The sequence below is a fragment of the Mauremys mutica genome, chromosome 1, assembly GCF_020497125.1.
Source record: "Mauremys mutica isolate MM-2020 ecotype Southern chromosome 1, ASM2049712v1, whole genome shotgun sequence".
NCBI classification, from domain to species: Eukaryota; Metazoa; Chordata; order Testudines; family Geoemydidae; genus Mauremys; species Mauremys mutica.
Window position 1 is genome coordinate 284307573 of NC_059072.1, and position 24489 is coordinate 284332061.

Sequence of the window (24489 nt, forward strand, 5' to 3'; positions counted from 1 at the left end):
TAGTAAGCTTTTAGCATGTGTATAGAAACTTCTTTTGTTTAATAATTTTCTCTGTAATGCTTCTCCCTTAAGAACAAAGGTGCTTGCTTAGAAGGAGCAGTGTGGTCACTTGTAACTGGCTGGCACCACCCTGTTCCTAGCCCTCAGAGAAAGCAACACAGAGGCACTGTCCCTTAAGCAGAGTGGCTTGTTGGGCACATCATGGTATGAGATAGGGAGCTGTGCAGCCTTAAAACCATGACCAGGCTGGAGAGAGGTGACAGTTGGAGCTGGAAACCTTATGTGGGTGCCTTCCAGAGACAGAGGGGTCACACAAGTGCAGTTACCCTGAAGCTGTAACAGTAGCCCCACAGCAGAATATACAACACCTTGGATGCTTAGAGCACTGTACTGGAAAGTGGGATACCAGTGTTCAAATCCTTTTTCCCCATGGCAGAGAGGGGGCAGTTGAACCAGGCTCTCCCACATCCCAGGTAAGTGCTCTAACCACTGAGTTATAAGGTGGGAGATGCTACTGCTGCCTCCTCCAGCAAAGCAGGCACCTCTCTCATTCCTCCAAGAAACCGCTTAAGCACCAAAGCCACCCTATTCCAGAGACAGGTTCCTGTGTGTGGGTTACTAAGCAGAGATAGATGCTTCCCTCAGAGAGAGGAGGGGCTTAGGTCATACCTTTCATTGCCATCTTGCCTAGTTTAGGCAGCTCCCGGCCTAGTGTGCTGGCTTTTAAGGCTCGCATTCTAAGGTTCCCCTCTCCCTCGATTCATTGTACAGGGAGCTTAGGTGCCCATCTTGGGCTTTGTGGATCACTGTGGTGTTCCTGTGATTTTTTTTCTAGGTGCCTAAAAGGTGCCACAACACTCAGTGTTGCAATGCCTAAGTCCCTTTGTGGATCCAGGCTTATGTAACTAGTGATGTGCGCTCTAACAGCCATTTGGTTTCCTGCAGAAGTCACTCATCTAGCTGAGCTGAGCTGACTGTAGATACACTGAAGCTAGTCATTCTTTCAGTATAGTAAGTGATTAGATTCTAATTTGGTGGTAGCTATGCTGAAAGGCCTCTGTCTACCATAACAAAATCTACTTAAACACAGGCTTTAATTCCAAAAGGCATAACATTGTGAGTGATCAGTGCAGGCTGGATATGAAAGTGGTTGAGGGGTGGAAGAGATCTGCCCCATGAAGAAATAGCTCATATACAAAATTGAAACATCATAGAAAATGTTATTAGATTTAGTAAAATCATACAAATAGTTACAGATTTTAAAAGTTGTATTACTACAGACACATTAACATCCACACCTTTTCAAGATGTAACAGTAACGTGAAGAGCGTATCAAACATTTCTCCTAAACTAGGCTGATTTTAAAATGTAGATATCTAAATATGCAATCTAGACTCAAATGCTATTACAGGTGCCTAAATATGGCTCTAGATGCCTATTTTTAGATTCTCAAATATGCAAATTAGTCCCTTAAAGCAGAAAATAAACGGTGCTCATGACTTCTACAGTAAAGCACAAGCTCCATTAAGCACATGAACCAAGATATTATCCATCTGCCTGCATTGTCACGATTACTGACTTAAAATATACATTTCTATACGGGAGAAAGACAAATCTGATTTGATAGACTTCAGTGTAAAATGTGCAAGGATGTATTAGTAGCAGTGTTACGTTAATTTAAAAATATTTAAATCTTGATTGTGTCCTTTTAAAAGTGAAAACCCCCTCTAAAACTTTCCTGTAAGTCCCTGTCAATGATGCAAGTCTTGTGTAATGACAAGGGAAGCATCCTAAGGATACATTCCTTAACAAGTCTGGTCAGTTACACTGTGGCTGGAGGAATGTGACTTGACTGATGTTAGGGAAAGTATAGAGAAAGCAACCTCAGAGTTACAAAGAGCCAGTGCCACACAACTGCGAAACAGGAGTGTAATTTTCGGCTACAGTAAGAAACAGATTGTCAAGAGTGAGTCCTTATGTTTTTAGAGCAGCCAAATATGGAAACTAAAGGGGTATCTTATTGTTTACCTTTGATGTGATTGTCAACCTGGCTTATACAAGACCAGGTTTGATGGGGAAATTGTGATGTTTCTTGGAGAATACCAAGCAAAACTTTGGTGTCTTTTTTTTTTTTGGCATAGATAGAATTTTTATATATTTTAGCTATAAATTGCTTATTCTCTACCTGGCCTTCTGTCAACTGCTGCCCTCCCAGGAGAAGTGACTGCCCTATCCCTCCAAAATTCAGGTCTGCACTACCAATCCTCTAATAGAAGCAAGATATTTAGGAAGAGGCTTTTGTTTCTGGCACCAGGATAGCAGAGAACTTGGTAGCAGGAATCCCACAGCAGCAGTGGTACTTTGTGGAGCCTGCAGACAACACTTTTCTACTAATGGCATAAGGATAATCAAGGGGGACACTGCTAGCACAGGATCTTCCTTCCAGCCCGTGGCAAGGCACAGCCACAGCAAGACACAATCTTTGTAACTAGGGCCACAATACTGGACTTAAAATGCTGCTTATGTTACAGGAGTGCAATATGATAGGAGTTCGCTATTCCTGATTTGTTTTAAGCACATAGGAGTAACTATGAGGATATATGTCAATAAATGTCAATTATTTTTCAAGGTAAGCACATTTTTGAAAGTACTTTGGTTGACTGTGTCCCTTTTAGAAATGCACTTAACACAAAACAGTCTTCTACTTTTTCTAAATTATCCACAGTCTCTATAATGCCTTCTGTAGCTTCCACTGAGAGCACGCTGGAAGCATTGGAGTGAAACTTTTTCTTCAGATCTTCTGTACTCAAGGGTTTCCTCCAGTGTCCATAGAATGTATCGCAGCGTTCACTAAACACCTTGCCATCCTGAAGAGTGACATTCACCTCACAATAAAGGTTATCAAAGCTAGGCTTGTTATCGGCAGGATGCTCTAGCTTGGTTTTGCTGAGCAGCTCCTTTAACGCTGGCCTAGAAATGTTCTGATCCCTGAATGACTGAATGGAGATACTGCCATCCAGCAGAGCAGTGCATGCAGCAAACTGGAAAGAATGCCGGGCTTCATGTTCAGAGTTAGGGAAAGGTCTGTTCACGTATCTAACATCTGGGACTTTGACAACAATTCTCTTAATTCTACTAATGGGGACTGAGTCATCACTCTCCACAAGGTACCTCCTCAGTGAAGAGACTGCATCTGCCACCCAGTGTGTTCCAAGATGAGCAGGAAAGCGCTTGATGGCCACATCTTGTTGATCCAAGAGCCAGGAATAAGATTGTAAAGTTGGCAGAAACCGGGGGGCATAGTCTGTATAAAAGGCACCCAACCCTGACTCCATGTCCAAGATCTGTTTGTTTCCTTGAAGGCCCAGTGACGCTAAGCAAGTTGCTTCCAGACCATGCCTAGCTGCATTGCCAATGTGGAGGGGTTTGGTTTGTGTTGCTGCATTGGCCATTGGGGCACCTGCATAAGAAGCAGCAACAGCCAAAGCTGCTTTACATTTAAACTGATCAAGTGCTAACAATTTAGCAGTAGCTGCCGCACTCCCTATGGTACCAACCACAGATGGTGGATGAAACCTGAGAAAACAAAAAACAGCTCTTCGTTACCAGATTTCAGACGGAGAGACATGAATTTTAGGAAATAACTCACTGTAAGCGCCTCACCCAACTCCCACTAACATCAGTAAGAGTTGGACCAGACCATAAATCAACATATATTTAAAAGCTCAGCGTCCAGTCCGGAAGTCTAACTCCAGAGAAGCTCCTATTTTGCCTAGACATTGAACAAAAATGCTGTGTATTATTATTAATGCAGAGGCAAAGCTCTTCAGAACCTTCAAACACAGTGGGAGGAGTGCAGTTCTGTTGTGGGGCGGAAGAACACAAAGTCTTTAGGGCAGACTTAATGGCTTTGGACTAGATTCACCAAGGTACTGAGGTGGCTAGCTGCCTCTTTAGGCATCTAACCAAAATTGAGGACCACTGGCATTCTCAAAAAAACCTCTGCTCAGATGCCAACTGACTTTGCAGGCATCTGAATTTCCACTGGCAGGCATGTGAAAAGCCAACTAAGTCCTGACACCACCAACAGCTAATTAGCTTTATGGAGCTCTAGTGCAAGCAGAAGCCTCAAGGCCCTGAAGCAGACTTCTCAAACCAGGTCTGTCCCCCCATCCAATCTTGCCAATGGGATCCAATTCTGTCGGCATTCTCAGAACATGCCTACAGGCTTGGATCTCTCACAAAAAAGTGTGTCCATCTATGTCCAGAATATCAACAGCCCAGCGCATAGGGCCAACACCTAAGCACCTGCATGAATGTGGCCCTTTGTGACTGCTTTATCATACACCGCTAACTCCCCTACTCCATGTGTAGTGAGCAGCAGAGCAGCAAGAGAACTCTAAAGCTGTGGTAGCAACAGCAAAGCGTACATCCTCGTGGAAGGGAATTTTTTGTTCCTGAACAGCTTTGAGGCCATCTTCAGTCTATAGCCTGTTTACTCTGGGATTATACTGAGCCCAAGGTTTGTCCTAGGGAGAGATGAATCCTCATTTGTGGGAGCAAGCGATGGTCTTCTGTTTGCATATTAAGACCTGATCAGATGCATTCCCATGTCCGATTAAAACTGACAGACTGAGATTTTTCCCCCTAGCATCGTTCTTTTTTCACTATTTTGAATCAATATGAAGGCTAATGGAGTCTTTTCAAATGTCACACTGACTGCACAGTAAACAGTGCCCCCACACTAAAAATACAATGCCATTTATTGTGCTTCTAAAAGGCAAACATTACAAAAGAGTGGTTTTGTTTTGTTTTGTTTTTAAAGATTGGCTTCAGTTCTTGTTTTTTTGAATTTCTGGATGGAACCGCATAGAAAATGAGATTAGCTCTGCAACTTTCATGACTCTGAATCCTGAAGTGGAAAAGATGATAGTGACCAGTTGGCTCTAGCTATGAAATAAATTAATTTATTCAGACTTTGACAGAAGTGTCACAAAAAGGCAGTTCAGGAGAGGTTTTTGATAGAGTAATTGGAGATTGGAAATGAGCATTGCTTTCACCTCTTAATCTTAATTATATTAAAAAATAAATAAATACAGCATCTCCATTTAACCCAAATACTATATATCAAATATCCTTTACGTACCTTTTTGGAACATAGCTGGCTTCGTTGGAAAAGCGCATCAATCTGCCTTGTACTTCAATCCCAACATTGAAAGCTAAGAGCAGGTCAAGGCCAGAGAATTTTTGCTTTTGAGGCAGGACTTCTGATAGAGCAAGCAGAGCAGGAAGCACAGCCCCAGATGGGTGTGTGGCTGGATGCCATGTATCATCAAAATCCATTGAGTGAACCTTGTGGGAAAGAGAGAGGCCTCGATTTGTAATCAGAGATTCACTGTCTGCCTTGACAAGATCAACTAATCCCAAATGAAAAGATTTTAACTAAATATAAATAAACATTGAAGAATTTAATTTTCTTTCAGGACAATTTATTTTTACTTATGCTTTCTTTTTATTGAGCTATGCACAAAAATGATAATGAAAAATGAGAATATTATAATATAATTATACTTTGTGAAGAAGGGGGCTTGATTTCACCAGCTTTAAAGCAATATAACTCTAAAGGCTTGTCTACTCTAGAAAGCTTTGCCGGTTTAAATATACGGGTATAATTTAAGCAGAAAAAAAAATCTTTGTGAGGGCATAGTTATAAATTACTTATACTGGCATAGCTTATTTTGGTTCAGGAAGTGAAATAAGCTATATCGGTATAGGGATGGGCTCCACATATAACTGCCTGCACACTAGAGCTCATACTGGTATATCTATAAAAACTCACAACCCTAACTGACATAGCTATGCTGGTAAAATGTTTCTAGTGTAGATCAGCCCTAAGTGACAACAGAAGTAGGCTTATGAATGCAGACATTATTTATGTAATATTTATATTACATACCAAAATAATATTATTTCCGTTTCAAAACACTTGAAAGTTAGGAAATGTCAGATTTACAGTTGCCTGTGCAATCCTATTTCTGTCCCTTGTGAATTCATTCTGTGCACTGAAGGAGGCAGAGTTCCGGTAGCAGAATAGTACGTGACCATGCACTGAAAGACTGTATCATGTTTATGAACAAAGGCTAGAATTAAAATGGCATGGGCAACTGTAAATCTGGCATCTCCTAGCTCACGAATGCTTAGCTTTGCATTCTAAACAGTGTAGCTTTTGCTATGCAATTGCTTAGGTTTTGGGAAAAGGTAAAAAAAAACCTGTTATGTGTAACTGTAGCAGCCTCCCCAACTTGTATCATCAGTGGGATTTCAGCCCCTCACAACAGATTTCAACCACTTGAGCAACAGCTGGTATCAGGAGAAGGCTGTTAACCCAGAGTTAGGATGGGCCACTGGGCCCGTAGGGTCATGTGCTGCCTACATGGGGCATCTGGGGCTGGGGAGGGTCCAACGCAGTCTGGCCTGGTTCCTCAACCCCACTCCAGCTGCCCTGGCAGCTCACAGGTGTTCCCAGGTACAGTTTGTGCTGCTGCTGCTTTAGCAGCAACATGAGTCCTGTACTTTAGAATGTTTGTGTCATCAGTTGTTATTCTGGCAGTCTGCCAAAGTTTTCCCTCAGGAACTTCAGCCACACATAGAAAGGATGTTTTTAATAATTTATATCTCAGCAAAACCTAGATGGAATTTAAGGGACAAGAGACACTTTTCTTGCTTGCGGGCTGTTACCTTGCCACATTCCAAAGGCCTGCTGCAGACAAAGGCTGTATTAGCCCATCTCAAGAAAGGTGGCAAGAATCTTTTATAATGGAATATGTCAGGCAATCCAAATACAGGGGTCACTACCAGTGCCCCCTATCATTATGGTAACACAGAGAGCCTGTCAGGTCCTTGTTGGGTTACATGCTGTACAAACAGAAGTAGACACTGTTCCTGCCCTGAAGAGTTTTGAGGTCAGCTATGAAAACATCCTGTCCTAATGGGAGCTGAAGGTTATGCCTTATGCTACTGGTAAAGCAATTTTCCTTTGATGTTCAGTGAGGTCTTATGTTTGACCTATGACCTTGATGAATGAAGGAATTATCATATATAGGATTTGGACATTCTGAATGTATTCACTGTCAGACTTGAATACCTTCTAGACCATTAGGGATGCTAAGTGTCATTTCAAAAATAATTTTTCCTCCATTTCAAATGAGAGGTCTGATTTGACTTATGACCTCATTGTCACACTAGTTTGGGCATTCCTAATATACCATTTCCCCAGATTGGCACCTTCACTAGTTTTGCATAATTCAAAATAGGTCTAATTCAAATCTGGTATAAGTGAAATGCCATTAACATCAGATTGGGCCTGAATTTGGGCTAAATTTCTGAGGAACCAATCATTACTTATTTATAAAATGAAGTATGTACAAAATATATAGTTTTTCTCAACATGTGTGACTAAAGATTAGAATATTTTCTTGTATATATTTGTGCTTGCTATGATTCTGTGTGTGTGTGTATAATATATTTCTATATTATTGCCTGCTATCTGTGAAATCTGGATCTCATTGAAATCAATGGGAGCTAGATTTTTTGTGTGTGACATGTAAGTACAGTGCCTAGCACAATGGGGTCCTCACCTTTGATTATGGTCCCTACATACTACCACAATACAAGTGTCATAAGATGGACAAAGAGGTATCTTATTTCACCCTTAAAAATTGGTCCCTAGAATAAAGTTGAGGCACATTGGTAGGACAGTCTAGGGGAGTTTTACAGTGGCTGTAAATCTGGCATCAGCCACAAGGATGAAGTAAATTAACAAACGTAGTGAAAATAAATGTAAAATATCACTGCATATAGCATATAAAAGCAGATGTAGAATAGAGAAAGAAGATGTTTCTTACAGCTACTCCGTTCACAAAAGCTGCATACAGAGGAGGAAGTCTGAAATCCGAGTGACCCCAAACCGTGCTGGATGCATCTGAACGGTAGATCTGGGAGTAATTTGATATCATTTACTGCAAAATACTGAACTCAAGCATAAGACAATACATTGTGCCTCACTTTTACTGTTTTCATTATTTACAAGGCAATTATCTTTACCAGCTGTTGAGATTAAATCCGTGGAATAATCAGAATAACCAAAGGGTGCAGAAACAGGGCCAGATTTTGATCACAGTAACACTAGGGTACACGCAGAGTAATTTCCTTGAAGATAAGAGGTTTTTTTGGTAATGGAGTTAGTTTTAGTAATGTAGTTAATCTGCATCCATGCTGCTGTAACTAATATCAGAATCTGACCTTTTGGGACTGAATTTGCACCCTCTCATGGGAGAGAAAAGCCCCAAGAACATTGCCTCATTGACTCCACTACAGTGTTCAATCAGGAGATGTGGTGAGAAAGTTTGCTGTCCTGCAAACTAAACAGTGGGACCGACCCCTCTACCCTGTAGATCTCAGGGGATCAGCAGGAGGCTAGGGCCATCAGTATGTAAATTCTGTGCCTCCATAGTGTCTCTAGTCATTGGTATTTCCTCCATCAAGCTCCACTGCCCACAACTCCCATGGTCTTTCCCCATCCCCTTGAAAGACATTCCCCCATGCAAAGAGTCTCTGGGAAAAATGAGAGACTCAGGCTTTTCCTTGCAATCTCCCCTGGATGCTGGGGTGAACAATGTGTGGCCTCCTGCTTCTGGACAACTTGCACCACCCTTGGCCCATCAAGCCCCTGTCCCTCCCCCTACATGGATCCCTGAACCACCAGAGAGACCTCCATGGGATTCAAGGAAAGGACAAAGTGCCAGAGAGGCAGCTAAGCGCCAGTCAGCTTGGGAAGGTCCTTTCTGCACACAAACTTCTGGAACACAATCCTAACCCACCAGGGTCTTCTAAAATAAAACGATAGGTCCGAACCACCTCTCATTTATGCTAGGAAGTGAAGTGCAGAGTTTCCCTTGTGTAAGTGAAAGGAGATTGGAGGGGAACCAGAGCCAAAGTTTCTATACAGCAGAATATTATGTAATAGAAATGACTTTAACCATGTTGTGTATTTAATAGTCCTGTATCCTGTGCATTATAACATTTTAGAACAGTCTTCTTAATATCGTTTGTTTTGCTATCTCAGATGTGAGAGAAAGGACCTGGTAGGTTATCTAGTCTATGCTCTTCTTGCTGTGCAGAGATTTACCATATAGCATACTTTCTAGTGCTTTGTCCAGCATAAGTTTAAGTAACTCAAGCAATGGAGCTTCTCTACCACCATCTAATAGAGCTCACCACTGGGAATTTTTCCTTAATATCTTAAATTTACTTTTTCCTCAATTTTCTTTTAGCCACAACTTTTCTATAATGTGAAGTTCAAGCATCTTACTTTACTGTATTGTATAACTTTGTGGAAGACCTCCGTGCTGGTACCCAGCAGCCCCACTCCCAGAGTATCCAGGATCATCCGTTTGCTTCTCTGAATGACTAGATCTGTCAGGTGGCTCGCATTCAAACCATGGATAACATTAGCAACATTTTCAGTGACGGTCTGGGGAAAAAATAGAGGTCTTAATTTAAAAGAAAACATTAAAAATCTCCAACATTTTATTTCTACTAAATTGTTTTGTTTTTATTCTTTCAAGTCTAAAATATGGCACTTTTAATGTTCTGGCTTTACTCACCAGTAATTTATATTGCCTCCATCACTGTGTAGATGACTGACTTACACAAATTACATAAAGTCAACCAAAGGTTTAAGTTAGCTGAGCTTTGATTCACTTCCCCTCTTTTCCAGTGAGCATATGAGAATGTATTTATTTCTCTTTCTCCATCTCCTTCCAACACCCACTCTTGCTCCCTTCTTTCGCTCATTGTCAAACTTCAATGTATGTTTGCAGTGTTGCTGTAGGCATGTATGTCCCAGGATAATAGAGACAAGGTTGGGGGAGTTAATATCTTTTATTAGATCAACTTCTGTTTGTGAAAGTTTTGCGGAGCTCTGTGGAGCTCAAAAGCTCATCTCTTCCACCAACAGAAGTTGGCCAAATAAAAGATATTACTTCACCCACCTTGTCCCTTTCATATCCTTTAGTTAGTTATTTTTATTAGGTGATGTGTTTTATTGTGAGGAAGTTATGCAGAAGAAATAGAAATGTAATCCTTGAGGAGATGAGGCCCCTGCTTTCATTCTCAGTGCACCATAGTGGTTAAGAGAACCAGTTGTGATTGCATAAATCATTGTGGTCAAGTCTGGATCTGTCAAACTAAAACATAGTTGCTTGGCCAACTTTAGATGGAAGGAGAATTTTCTAGTAGTTGTTGGTCTTTGTGCATCTAAGAACAGAGAGTCTGTAAGCCTGCGTGCCATCTTTAGGGCAGACCTTTCAGTTGAGGGTGAGATTATGATGTTGGCTGGTTCCCCCCTCCATCCCAGAAATTGGTTCACTTCTCCCCTGTGCCCAAGCAAAGCTCAGGTGCAGGACAGACTGTGGGGGGCTGACAGGGATCTGATGTCAGCATCCTGATTTTGCTCTGTCCTACCTTGGCATAACTTTAGGCTGCAGGGGGAGTAACTTTAACAGAGAATCAGGTGCAATAGTACCTCACTCCAGCATATCTCCTCACCTGACCCTTTTTCCCCTTTGACCTACACCTTACCTGCCCTCAGCCAACAACACCTCTCCTGCCCACAACATGGCCCCTCCTCCATTTATGCCAGACAATGCAGCTTTGGTGGAGGAAGTGTCATTAGTGGGTGGTGGAGCCTGTGCAGGAGACAGCAAAGCCCCCTCTGCCTGCTTTATACCAGCTGGAGGTTCTCCCTACACCTAGTGAATTCTCCAAAGGGTTTCTCTGGGGTGTCTAAGTTCACTTTGCACTGCATAAGCAGAGTGGAGCTTCCAGCCCATCATCTCTATCTTGCCCAGGTTTAATTTCAGTCTTAATTCAGGTGTTAATCTGGTTCTAGCACTGGGAGAGGTAGGAGTTGTTTGCATTTCCTTCAACGTCCCAAGCAGAGATTGGCTTCATCCAGTTATTGTTGGCACTGAAATCAGTGACGCTTCACAATCTCCCCCCAGTGTTAACTTGGATTGGGGGTGAGGGTAGAACCTCGGGTGATACAGGAGGTCTTGGCATGGAGGTGCAGCTGCCCATCATGAGCCACTTGATCAAAAGCATCTCAATGCTATTTCAGTACTTCAGACAGAAATTCTCACATTACGATGTATACTTTTCATAGCAGGATCAATAGTTCTGAAAAAATGCACTTTATTGGAGGCACAGATGCTCTTCGTGGTTCCTCCTATACCCAGCTGCCTACACTGCCACAGATAGAGTGCAATGGAAGCTAGTGCACTCATGGCTGCCTGAATTAGAATTTACAATGCTGGCTGCAGTATAGACAGACCCTAAGTCACTCGGACCTTGTAATGCTGAGCAGAGCAACATCTCAATACCTTTAAAAATCTGGGCCTTAGTCTCTCTGTGCTTCAGTTCCCCATCTTTAAATTGGGATGAATAGCACTTCCTTACCTCACAAGGGTGTTGTGACGATAAATGCATTAAAGACAGTGAGGTACTCAGATACTCTGGCAACGGAGGCTATAACTACCAGATAGATGTGAAACTAGTTTGGTGGTATCAGTCCAGATCTTGGAGGCCAATTGTCTGTATCACAGAAACCATCATGACAGTTGGTAGGAACTGAGACCCTGTTGGTCGGTCTTAGTAGAAAAGGCCAGTGATAAAATGCACAGACACTTTTCAACCCGTAAGGTGTTCTTCCCAGAAAAGGACTGATATTGTGAGGGTGTTGTGGATGGGCTTCCATTGCTGCTGTTTGTGGGGACCTGATGTTTTGAGAATAAATAGCATACTTCATTCACTGGGGCTGGTACCTTCCCCAACCTGGTACCTTCCCCAAGAGTTATGGTCACTAAAAATACTTTAAAAAGGAAAGGTGAAATATAATTCTGCAAAAAATAGTTCTGATTTGGGTTCCTTGTTTTCCAAGATGGGTCTAATTCACATCACAATGATTAAATCATTCAGTTGAGCAGAATTCCCCAATACACCAACAAAGCAAAATCCCTCAACAGCCGCAACTCCTCTTACCCACGGTCTTTTCAGAAATCCATGTCTCGGAATAACAGGATTCATTCTGGCTAATATATTGATGGAACAAAGAAGGAATACACTTTTGTGTATCAAATCGGTGTGATTTTCTCCATCTTTTCTTTTCTTTTCTTTTCTTTTCTTTTCTTTTCTTTGTTAAAGAACATAAGAAACCAAAAGCAGATGAACTACAGGCCCCACAACAGCCTACTGAAGAATGTACAGTAAAGATACAAAAGGTTAAAATGAAGACACAGACTTAAAATGCAGAAAAACAAAGCAATACCTTTGCCCACATGTTGCAATGGATGACAACTAGTCCCTGGAGTGAAGCTATCAAAGGAATGGCAATGGGGAAGCTAGTAGGAAGCTCTCTCTCTATATAAGCAGCTCTGGGTTTCTGTACTTGTCACCATGACCCACCCCCTTCCTTCTCTACCCAGAAATTTCCCTCTTTCATAACCTCCAGCCTTCCTTGACTAACTTCCTCCACACCATAAATTGCTGAGACTCCTGGTTACAGCACTGTGTGGGGCAAGTTCATACGTCATGTGCAAATTGGCATATGTTACATTGTTATATGGGCATAAGAGTATAAACTGTGGTAATTTACACTTGGAGCCCATGGCAGATGTCAGTTAATGTGTGTCGGCCTTATCCTGACATCACTTCCACCAGCATAAATCATGAGTAACTCAACTTGAAAGTAGTGCAGTTACATTACTGTCAAACATGTGAGAGGAGAATCAGGTCCTGTGTGTGGCACAGTCATAACTTACATAATCCTGTAATGTTTTGTCCTACTATATTCCTCTGTCTTTGTACTTTATGTAACTTAGTACTCTGAGCTTTGTGCAATTAGAAGCTCAACCAGAATGTTGGATTAAGACAGCTGTTTGCATTTAAACTACCCTTTTGCAGATTGAGTCATCACAGTGAGTGCAGTGGGGATGGGTATTACCCCCTTGCACCCAAGTGGGCTGCTGCACCCCAGACAAGGATTCCTCTCCCCAGGTAAGGGCAGGCATTGTTCATTCCATAGATTCATAGAGGTATAGGATTGGAAGGGACCTCAGTAGGTCCTCTAGTCCAGTCCCCTGCATTTAAGGCATTTAAGTATTAACTAGACCATTCCTGACATCACCCCCTTCATAGGTTCAACCTGGGTAGGGGCCTCCAAGTTTCTACAGGTGTCCTGCTAGTCAAGGCTGTTCAGAAGATGGCTTAAATAAAGGCATCTCTTGGCTGCCCTGGCCAAACCTACCAGGCTTGCTGACTTTCTAGTCTGCACTGGCTGGTTCAATACAAGTGAAAGAGGATGGCTGCTGGCACCTTGTCCTCCTGCAAATCTTGTCCAGTGGCTTCCAGCCATTGGGGATCCACCACTTGACTGCAGCATTTATTTACTGCAGCATTCATTATAATGTCCGTGTGTGGCATTTATTTACTGCAGTATTCGTTATAATGTCCAGTGTTATTACAGTTTATGAAGCAGAAGTTTTCAGACCATCCTTGCTTCAAGTGGAGTCAGAAAATCTGAACCACAGTGGAATACAATTTGTTTTATATGGGGTACTTGATATGATGTGGCATTGCAAGTTAAAAAGGTTTTATAAAGTAATTAAGGTGAATACCCCAGGACACTTTTTATTACATTACAAATGTACGATGCTGAGCTATAACACAGTATTATAAATTACTAGAAATCATTAAAAAAAAGCAACAAAATACTGAATGGTGACACTTAATTGAAACAAATATGGTTACAAATAATTTCTGAACAAAATGAAGACTAGACTCTTTCATAAACAAAACCCTTATTTCTACTAATTAAAAGTATAGGAAATTTAAAGTGGAGTCTTGACTGATGTATATGAACCATTGCTGGGCTCATTCATGTAGGACTGATGAATATATTTGTGATGGTCCATGCCCCTAGGGTCAGGGCAGCATGGCATAACAGCCGGAGTCTGTAAAGCAGCCCTTCGGTGCAGGGCAGCGTGGCCTGGCAGCTAGAGTCCATAAAGTAGCCCTTTGGGGCAGGGCAGTGTGGCCTGGTGGCCAGAGTCTATAAAGTTGGGGTGCCCACCAAGAGGTGTGGCAGCCCTGGTAGGGGGGCCCGGACCCACCCAACTCCTCCTGGCCCCAACCCAGGGCCCTAACAGTGGCATAACAACTTGCCACTGTCTCAGCGGGGGGGGAGGGGGTCCTACCAAAATACACTGAGTTTTCCTGGGTGGGAGGTACCACTCCGTCACCTTCCCTGGGTCACTTCTTACCAGAGTTTGCATTAGGGTCTCCCATGAGATGTCGGGTTTTCTGTGGTCAGCAGGGCCAGTCGCCTCTGATGGCTCCTCCAGTCGCCAGGGTGCAGGTGGGCCCACAGCAGCTCTGATTCCCAGTGCAGTCAAGGGCTGTGGCTGACCCTTCGCAGGAGCTTCCCAGACAAGTCCTTCCCCTGCGGCCTCCAGCTCAGAATGAGCTGGGATCCCTCCCTTTATACTGCTAGAGCATTTGGATCATGCCCAGTCTCCCCAGGGAGGTGGGACTTTCGCTGTCAATAATATGGGCTTAACCCTGTCTGGGCTAGTGCGGGGTAAGCAGACCCCATCACAATGGCTGTATTTCAAAGAAACCTTATTGAGGTTGCAGGAACAAACCATCCCGATGTGTAGGAAGAAAAGTAAATATGGCAGGCGACCAGCTTGGCTTAACAGTGAAATCCTTGCTCGTCTTAAACACAAAAGAACAGCTTACAAGAAGTGGAAGATTGGACAAATAACCAGGCAGGAGTATAAAAGTATTGTTCAGGCATGCAGGTGTGAAATCAGGAAGGCCAAATCACACTTGGAGTTGCAGCTAGCCGGAGATGTTAGGAGTAACAAGAAGGGTTTCTTTAGGTATGTTAGCAACAGGAAGAAAGTCAAGGAAAGTGTGGGCCCCTTGCTGAATGAGGGAGGGAACCTAGTGACAGAGGATGTGGAGAAAGCTAGTGTACTCAATGCTTTTTTTGCCTCTGTCTTCACAGACAAGGTCAGCTCCCAGACAGCTGCACTCTGCAGCACGGTATGGGGAGGAGGTGACCAGCTCTCTGTGGAGAAAGAAGTAGTTTGGGGCTATTTAGGAAAGCTGGACGAGCACAAGTCCATGGGGCCGGATGCGCTGCATCCGAGGGTGCTAAAGGAGTTGGCCGATGAGATTGCAGAGCCATTGGCCATTATCTTTGAAAAATCATGGCGATCGGGGGAGGTCCCGGATGACTGGAAAAAAGCTAATGTAGTGCCCATCTTTAAAAAAGGGAAGAAGGAAGATCCAGGGAACTACAGGCCAGTCAGTCTCACCTCAGTCCCTGGAAAAATCATGGAACAGGTCCTCAAGGAATCAATCCTGAATCACTTAAAGGAGGGGAAAGTGATCAGGAACAGTCAGCATGGATTCACCAAGGGCAAGTCATGCCTGACTAACCTAATTGCCTTCTATGATGAGATAACCGGCTCTGTGGATGAGGGGAAAGCAGTGGATGTACTATTTCTGGACTTTAGCAAAGCTTTTGATACAGTCTCCCACAGTATTCTTGCCAGCAAGTTAAAGAAGTATGGGCTGGATGAATGGATGGTAAGGTGGATAGAAAACTGGCTAGATGGTCGGGCTCAACGGGTAGTGATCAATGGTTCCATGTCTAGTTGGCAGCCGATATCAAGTGGAGTGCCCCAAGGGTCGGTGCTGGGGCCAGTTTTATTCAATATCTTCATTAACGATCTGGAGGATGGTGTGGACTGCACCCTTAGCAAGTTTGCAGATGACACTAAACTGGGAGGAGTGATTGATACACTGGAGGGTAGGGATAGGATACAGAGGGACCTAGACAAATTAGAGGATTGGGCCAAAAGAAATATGATGAGGTTCAACAAGGACAAGTGCAGAGTCCTGCACTTAGGACGGAAGAATCCCATGCACTGCTACAGACTAGGGACCGAATGGCTGGGCAGCAGTTCTGCAGAAAAGGACCTAGGGGTTACGGTGGACGAAAAGCTGAATATGAGTCAACAGTGTGCCCTTGTTGCCAAGAAGGCTAATGGCATTTTGGGTTGTATAAGTAGGGCCATTTCCAGCAGATCAAGGGATGTGATCATTCCCCTCTACTCACTGGTGTACTCATTTGGAGTACTGTGTCCAGTTTTGGGCCCCACACTACAAGAAGGATGTGGATAAATTGGAGAGAGTCCAGCGGAGGGCAACAAAAATGATTAGGGGGCTGGAGCACATGACTTATGAGGAGAGGCTGAGGGAACTGGGATTGTTTAGTCTGCAGAAGAGAAGAATGAGGGGGGATTTGATAGCTGCTTTCAACTACCTGAAAGGGGGTTCCAAAGAGGATGGATCTAGACTGTTCTCAGTGGTAGAAGATGACAGAACAAGGAGTAATGGTCTCAAGTTGCAGAGGGGGAGGTTTAGGTTGGATATTAGGAAAAACTTTTTCACTAGTAGGGTGGTGAAGAACTGGAATGGGTTACCTAGGGAGGTAGTGGAATCTCCTTCCTTAGAGGTTTTTAAGGTCAGGCTTGACAAAGCCCTGGCTGGGATGATTTAGTTGGGTTTGGTCCTGCTTTGAGCAGGGGGTTGGACTAGATGACCTCCTGAGGTCCCTTCCAACCCTGAGATACTATGATTCTATGATTCTTAGAAAAGTGTAGCAAGTTTTGCTTGGAGTCCTAACTTATGCGTCATGTGCAAGGTGAGTTGAAAATCTGAGACTGCATTTTTCTAAGTAACAGCAGTGTGTTTGATGAAGGAATATAGTTTGTTAGTATTTTTTTTTAGGGCTCCAAACGATTAAAAAATTAATCGCAATTAATCACAATTTTAATTACACCATTAAAAATATTTTCACTGTAAAAAAAGATAAACAAAATATAGTGCAATCTACAAGTCGAAGCATGAAGGGGCATATGAATGCTTAGCATATCTGGCGTGTAAATACCTTGCAACCCTGGCTACAACAGTGCCATGCGAAAACCTATTCTCACTTTCAGGTGACATTGTAAATAAGAAGCAGGCAGTATTATATCCTGTAAATGTAAACAAACTTGTTTGTCTTAGCAATTGGCGGAACAAGAAGTAGGACTGAGTGGACTTGTAGGCTCTAAAGTTTTACACTGTTTTGTTTTTCAGTGCAGTTATATATATAAAAACATTCTATATTTGTATGTTGCACTTTCATGATAAAGAAATTGCATTACAGTACTTGTATTAGGTGAACTGAAAATACTCTTCCTTTTGTTTATCTTTATTACAGTGTTTATCTTTATTACATTATTTTCGTAATAAAAATAATATAAAGTGAGCACTGTTCACTTTTTATTCTGTATTGTAATTGAAATCAATATAGTTGAAAATGTAGAAAAACATCTTAAATATTTATAATACATTTTAATTGATATTCTAGTATTATTTAACAGTGTGATTAAAACTGTGATGAATTGTGATTAATTTTTTAATTGAGTTAATTTGTTTTCTGTTAATTGTTTGAGATAACTGTGATTAATTGACAGCCTTTTTTTTCTCTCCGTATACAAAGAACAACATGACTTTCTTTTGGCTAAAAGGGAAACAACAAAACAAAAGAATGAATACATGTAAAGTCACAACAATGTATGTCCCCTCTGTAATGCAGTGCATCGCTTCTGCCCTACAAAATGACAGCTGCCTCTGTAGACTAAATAAAAGCCAGAACAGTTATCAGCTAAACACACCAGAGTACACCACAGTCATCCATACCGTCCCATGGGCAGCGGCAGCTCCAGGCACCAGTGCTCCAAGCGCATGCCTGGGGCAGCAAGCTGCGGGGGGCGCTCTGCTGGTCCCTGTGAGGGCGGCATTCAGGCAGCCTTTGGTGGCCTGCCTGCGGGAGGTCCGCCGGTCCCGTGGATTCGGTGGTGCGTACGCTGAATCCACGGGACCGGCAACCCTCCCACAGGTGCGCCGCCAAATCCACGGGACCGGGGACCTCCTGCAGGCGCGCCGCCAAAGGCAGCCTTCCTGCCATGCTTGGGGTGGCAAAAAAGCTAGAGCCGCCCCTGCCCATGGGCCACTGAATGTGATGAGGGTTCCTTACAGTCCTAACATTGTACCTTGCAAATCACATCACCCTACTTCATCTAACTGGACCAGCCTCATTTTCAAAAATTGTCAAAAATTATCAAGCCAAATGGTAACAAAGAAATTCTGTCAGCTATTCATGATTGCAGAAGACTGAAAAAGGGGATGTTAGGAGGATTAAATTAATACAATCCACACTTTTCTTCCTCTTTCAATTCCCATTTTCCTGCCAGGAATATACAATAAAATGTAAGAGCTTGAATTAAATAAAAAGGCCATTAACCTTAAATGTATGTCATTCTTTTCTTTCTTTTCCTTTTGACATTTTTAATCCCCATGCTCTTATCTCATTTTCATTCTTTCCATCTGGGATAGAGTCTGATCTAAGTGAAATTCTAGCTTCCACTATGGCCCCTTTCTGCCCCTGTGCCAGCACAAAGGGTGTTGACTAACAATAAAAAACCTCACAGCCACATGGGGGAGAATTTCCCCAGTGCAGTCACTGGGCAGCTCTCCTCATGACTCCAGTGCAAGGGCATGCCATGGTCATGAGGGGAATTCTTCATACTGAACTCGGATGACTAGTCCATAGGAAGCCCTGGGCAGGAGAAGACCATAAAGTAGAGCCACTCCTGACTGTTCTCATTTATGCTAGGGAAGTGGTGTGCAAACTTTTCCAGTCATGCCCCCCGTTATCATTGATAGAATTTGTCATGCCTTTCCCCTCTGGGACTGGGATCCCACAGGACCTGCTGCCATAATAGTGGGAGCAGGGTAAAAATTTCAACAAACAATGTGGGAGCTGGTATTGTGGGGCAGGATGGGAGCAGGATTAAAAAATATGATCCTCCCGTACCGCAAACAACACGAATGCCCTGGCCAGCAGCCACTGTTCTCCAGCTGCCCAGCTCTGAAGGCAGCAGTGCCGAAGTAAGGGTGGCAAGGGGCACTAGTAAGTGCTGTGAAACATACAAATATCACTTTTGTTTTTCAAAAGGGCCAAAGTCTGATATTTCTTCATGGCCTCCTTCCCCAAAAAACCTTTCCCCCCTGAGGGCATGTCCCCGTTTGTGCACCGCTGTGCTAGGGAACAAAGCCCCAAACTGGGATGGTGTAAGAGTGTCAGCCACCATTGCCCCACTTCCCGGTGAGCTGCATCTTCTGTGCTGTGTCTCCAGGTGGCACAGCACAGAATCCCAGCCTGTGGGTGTATACTAAATGTAACTCTATGGACTCTCAGAAGGATTTTACAAAGGAAGGTAAGTATCATAATCTGCAGCCTATAAGGCAATATTACTACACAATACTTTCAAACACCTGTCATTTCAGGCAAAGGGTGAATTTTCCCCTGTGCAGAGGCTTGTACAAGGCCTATACACCACTTAAGCTCTCAAAATAGGGTTTAAATGGGACTTAAGTGGAGCATAAGCCTCGTGCTGGCCCTCTGGCACAGGGTAAACTTTTTCACTGGTCTCGTCACACTGATTTCTGATATAACTTACCTTCCTTCTGTAAGATCACTGGTAGGATACATTGTTCAGCGCTTTGAAAATAATGACTTCAGTGGAGTTATACCAGGAACAGATTTAGCCATATATGTGAAATGGACTTTTAAACCTTAAGTGGCACTGTGCTATATAAAAGTAAATTACTTGTAGACTGACAAGGCTCACCTCTTTGACAAAGGGAATCTGACATAAAGGAAACAGTTCTGCAGTTTTGATTGAAAATTGGTAACAAGTGAACAAACAAGTGAATTAAACTGCACTAGTTTAATTTCAACTTTCAACAGCTAGACATGAGTCACATGCTAAATATAGACCAGGGATCTGCAACCTTTGGCATGCTGCCCATCAGGCCACGGTATGCCATTCCAGGCCAATGGAGGCTGCGAGAAGCAGCGTGGGCCAAGGGATGTGCTGGCCTCTGCTTCCCACAAACAAACAAACCATCCTGGCCCTGTTACCTGGAGTTCTTTCAACCCAAAGTTCTTGGTAACTTTTACTCTGTGCGAGGAGGTGTCAAAAAATAAATCAGGGGAGACATGGCCGTCCGACCGATAGATGGTTGGCACAAACAGGACAACACAAGAGTGCTTTCACTTAAAGCTAAACTTTACTAGTCTCAAGCACTTACAAACGTCCACAACAACATTAGTAAAACACCCCCAACCCTTGATAATTACCAAAGCTGAGTGTGGCTTTAGAGTGACACAGCAGCCGCCCGTCTGCCGCTGGGGAACAGAAGATGCATCCAGAGGGAGAGACCAGACCCGAAGAGTCCCCAAATGAGTCCCCTTATTTATACATTAGTAATAGAATGACATGTGTTGCAATGATCAAGCAAGAGGCTCCTTCTGATTATTGAATAACCAGGTGTAGGTTTTTCCAGAACTTGCAGCCTTGAGACCTCAATAGACATTCCTTGGGCATATCCTACTCTTTTAAAATGCATGTGTCAGCAACTTCAACACAATTCTTATCAGGAAGGATGCGGGGTCAAGCTGCCCTTTCGGTGACATCCAAACACCCCCTCCCCTCCTGCCTTGGTCAAGCTGAGATTTCTGAATGGCCAATCTACAGCTTGCTGACTAGGCCATCTTTAACAATAAGCCATAGTGGTTCAAGCACTTTACTGGTTTGCCAAAGTCTCCCCGTACAGCCCAAGAGTGGATTCCCCTGATGGGCTGCGTGCAAAAGGTTGCCGATCCCTGTTATAGACAGAGGCTTTGGGCTGCCCATGTCCCATAGTTGCTTGTCTCCTACTGATATATTTTTTTCTTAAGCTGCTTACTCTTCATTTTACCACTGCTGACTTAGGGCTGAACAATGCTAACAGTTACAAAACGTACAGTCAGTGGGAATTGCATGTAGATAATAGAGGGCAGAATCTGGCCCCTGAATCTTATTCTGTAACAGGGTCCTCTGCCTGCCCCTCTTCCTGGGGCCCACTGTCTGCCCCAATAAAGCACAGAGAGGCTTCTCCTTCTGCAGCACCCGTGGCTTTATTTACACCATGTTCTCCCACCACCAGTGATATACTATATACAGCTTGCAGGCCTGACAATCTCCTCTCCTACACAGAGTCTGCCCTCAGCCTGGAGACTGACCTTCCCCTGGTCATTCCCCCTTCTTCTGGCTGCCAGCCAGCCTTTATAGCCCTTCAACCCTCAGGCCTGCAGGTGCAGCCAGTTCTAAAGGCCAGGTACCAGACTTCTCCCCAGCCCCAATCTATTTCCCCTGACTGGGGCTGGCTGAGCAGGAGCTAATTAGGTGCCCTTGCACCAGCACTCTGCTACATATGCTTTTGGCATAAAATACACAAGTCGATTTTGCTTTGCCCCAGGTCACCTACGTATAGGGGGACCAGATGATAACTCCAAAATATCGGGACCGCTGCAGGGCGAGCGCCTTTTCAATTGTTACACTCACCTGGCATGTCAGTGTCTTGGGCGGCATTTGGCGGCAGGTCCTTCAGTCGCTGACGGTCTTCAGTGGCATTTTGGCAGCGGCTAATAAATCTTGCTGCCAAAGAAAGAAGTACTCACTGCTTTGCGAGGACATTTTAGCCATGGTGTAGGAGTAGGAATGTTGCCACACTTAGGCCTTCTCCTCATGTACAGTCTCTGTGAATGATCTGAAATAGTTGTATTAGTCTATAGTTAACAAACTTACAGCTATAAATCCTTGGATTCTTTAATTCATATCACAGACAGGCCTCCCATTTTCACAGTAGTGCCAAGGAGAAACTGCTGAGTTAGCCTACTTAAGCAGACAACCGCAGAAGGGAATAGCAAAAGAGGCACCCGCACTGATTACACCACAAAGGACCACCTGACATGTTTAACTTTTGAAATCGTGTAAAATGCTGAAGGGAAAATTCCCCTGCTTGTAGCTCTTTTACTCACTCAGTTGTGAAACTGAAGACAACTGAAACAAAATCTACAAGTTACTTGCAACATCTGAGTTTCCCATTTCCAACTTCTTCAAAACAAATATCAGAATCACCAGGCCCTATACCAGTAAGTGTTTACTGAGGTCAGTGCAATAAGTCCAGGATATGTTCTTCTCCTTCCTCTTTAGAAATAGCACATATGTATAAAGAGGTCATCTTTCACAAAGGATTTAAATTTACAACTAGCACTAACTATGAGATAGCCAGTGCTAATTTAGAGATGGGAACTAGATGTGGCTGTAACATTCTGTGCTTAGCATCTTGCCCAAAGAGGACTGAGCAATAAATCTCAGCAGATTTAAGATGATATCATGAACTGGATACCTGGTTCTCACTTAGGAACAGAGGTGTGTTTGAGGTGAGCCAAAGAGTGCATTGTTGGACTAACAAGAGAACCCATTTAATGGTGTTTATGGAACAGTATGACTTGCCTTGAGAGAACAATGACTGACAACAAAAAGTGACACCACAATTCCATGAAATTCCAACCCAATCCTGTGAAAATCTTACTGAGTTAAACTGTTGCACCTGATTATAATAAATTATTTCCCCAGTTTCAGCTATGTATATGGCCTTTTCTTGATCTTCTCTAAAGAAGGTGCAGATAATTAATGTTAATTAGGCCTAACTCTCTTTGAATCAAGTCCTAACTCTTTGTTAGTCTTAAGAAATACACTGACTAGTATCAATAGTAGGTACATTGCTGAAGTCAGTCTTTTAACATATGCTCTAGGTTCTGGCCCACTGAGGACAACAACAGTTATTGAACATAAACATTTTCTCAATGAGATGCCAGAAGCAGCTCCATGCACAATATACAGCCTAACACCATAAAAGCATTACAGGCACTGTACATTGTGGTCTGTCCAGGGACATTCAAGTAATTTGAGAAAAAGAAAATTTGTTGCTGCAACCGTGTCTTTGTGGGTCACAACTGAGAACACCAAACAGGACAAACTGCGAGAAATAGGGCAGCTACATCCCAAAACTGGCAGTTATTTTTCAATAAGATAAGAGCCAAGCCAGCAATAAAAGTAAACTTCTGTCTCACCACACTGGCTAACAAGAAGTCAGAAAAGCAGTTTCCTTAGGTATTCCAGTCCTTGTATCACCCCCCAAAAACAATGGATTTAAAGGTGAATGGTTCTTTACAATGAGTCTCATCAAATAAAAGGTTCTCCTGATCCCAAAGGACCAGCCACACACCCAGAATAGAGGGGAATGATCACGTCCCTCGATCTGCTGGCAATGCCCCTACTTATACAGTTCAAAATGCCATTATCCTTCTTGGCAACAAGGGCACACTGTCGACTCACATCCAGCTTCTTGTCCACTGTAATCCCCAGATCCTTTTCTGCAGAACTGCTTCCTAGCCATTCGGTCCCTAGTCTGTAACAGTGAACGGGATTCTTCCGTCCTAAGTGCAGGACTCTGCACTTGTCCTTGTTGAACCTCATCAGGTTTCTTTTGGCCCAATCCTCTAATTTGTCTAGGTCCCTCTGTATCCTATCCCTACCCTCCAGCGTATCTACCACTCCTCCCAGTTTAGCTATCTTCATAAACAACCAAACTTTGTACAACTCCCCTATGGGAAAATCCTAGGGTGAAATGCTGGCCCTACTGAAATAAATGGCAAACTTCAATGATGCCAGGCTTTTACCCTATAGCATATGTAGTAGATGCATTACCAATAGTGTTTTATAGACATGTAATAGAAGTCTATACACATTACTTTAAAATTCATATATTTAATAAATTATACCCTTTCTATAGTTTTTTTTTAAAAAACACTCTATAGAATTCTACAGCAGGGATAAACTTCCTTATTTAATTCTGTTGCTTTTAAGGATGCAGTGATTCAATCTATGCTGATAAATGTGTTGTAACATATGTGTGTTGGACTGATTCCTGAATTAATTCCTACCTCCCCAAAGACTCCAGAAGGGATCTTCACCTTAAGGCCAGGGATATGAGTTTGGAACTAACCAGTTGCCAGAGAGGGGAGCCAGCAGCATGATTAATGCTGTTCAAGGTCCTAATTTTTTAAGTAAAGAAAAGCACAATTAAAAATAAAATTAATAAGAGCATTATAATATTTTCCCTTTTTAAAAGTTGAAGGATCCCTTTTTTACTCTCATCCAAATAATAAAAACACACAAAAACACTACATAGTGGAGCAAAAACATACCATAAGTATCACTGGTTAAAAGCATTTATATAGTTCATTTATATACCCTCTGAATTTGGAGGGTATGTTGACAGCTACTCCAGTGAATCTTTCCACTACTTGTGGGCAGAAGTACCTATGATTGCTGGAACTTTAGCTATCTAGCATAT

At 43.0% G+C, this 24489-nt stretch overlaps 1 protein-coding gene across 3 annotated transcripts; it reads right to left on the reverse strand.

Annotated features, from left to right (window-relative positions):
* Window positions 1–1160: 1160 nt before the first annotated feature.
* On the reverse strand, window positions 1161–24189 carry ACOD1 (aconitate decarboxylase 1). 3 transcript variants are annotated; one of them, XM_045011356.1, is made up of 6 exons: window positions 24077–24189; window positions 21630–21834; window positions 9371–9532; window positions 7905–7994; window positions 5147–5352; window positions 1161–3576 (listed from the first exon to the last, which is right to left on the reverse strand). In XM_045011356.1, the coding sequence occupies exons 2-6, from the start codon at window positions 21654–21656 to the stop codon at window positions 2625–2627; spliced, it is 1437 nt and encodes a 478-aa protein (XP_044867291.1). In that variant the 5' UTR covers window positions 21657–21834; window positions 24077–24189; the 3' UTR covers window positions 1161–2624. The 3 variants fall into 3 exon arrangements, with proteins under 3 accessions (XP_044867291.1, XP_044867300.1, XP_044867284.1); XM_045011365.1 differs by lacking the exons at window positions 21630–21834; window positions 24077–24189 and adding an exon at window positions 12386–12426; XM_045011349.1 differs by lacking the exons at window positions 21630–21834; window positions 24077–24189 and adding an exon at window positions 12100–12193.
* Window positions 24190–24489: the final 300 nt, after the last annotated feature.

Bases quoted from the DNA above. Each gene is read 5' to 3' on its own strand.
- ACOD1 (XM_045011349.1), bottom strand. From the start codon at position 12,144: ATGAATCCTGTTATTCCGAGACATGGATTTCTGAAAAGACCGTGG. The intron at 9,533-12,099 runs GTAAGAGGAGTT...TTTTTTCCCCAG, and splicing joins GATTTCTGAAAAGACCGTGG to ACCGTCACTGAAAATGTTGC. The intron at 3,577-5,146 runs GTACGTAAAGGA...TTGTTTTCTCAG, and splicing joins GCCAGCTATGTTCCAAAAAG to GTTTCATCCACCATCTGTGG.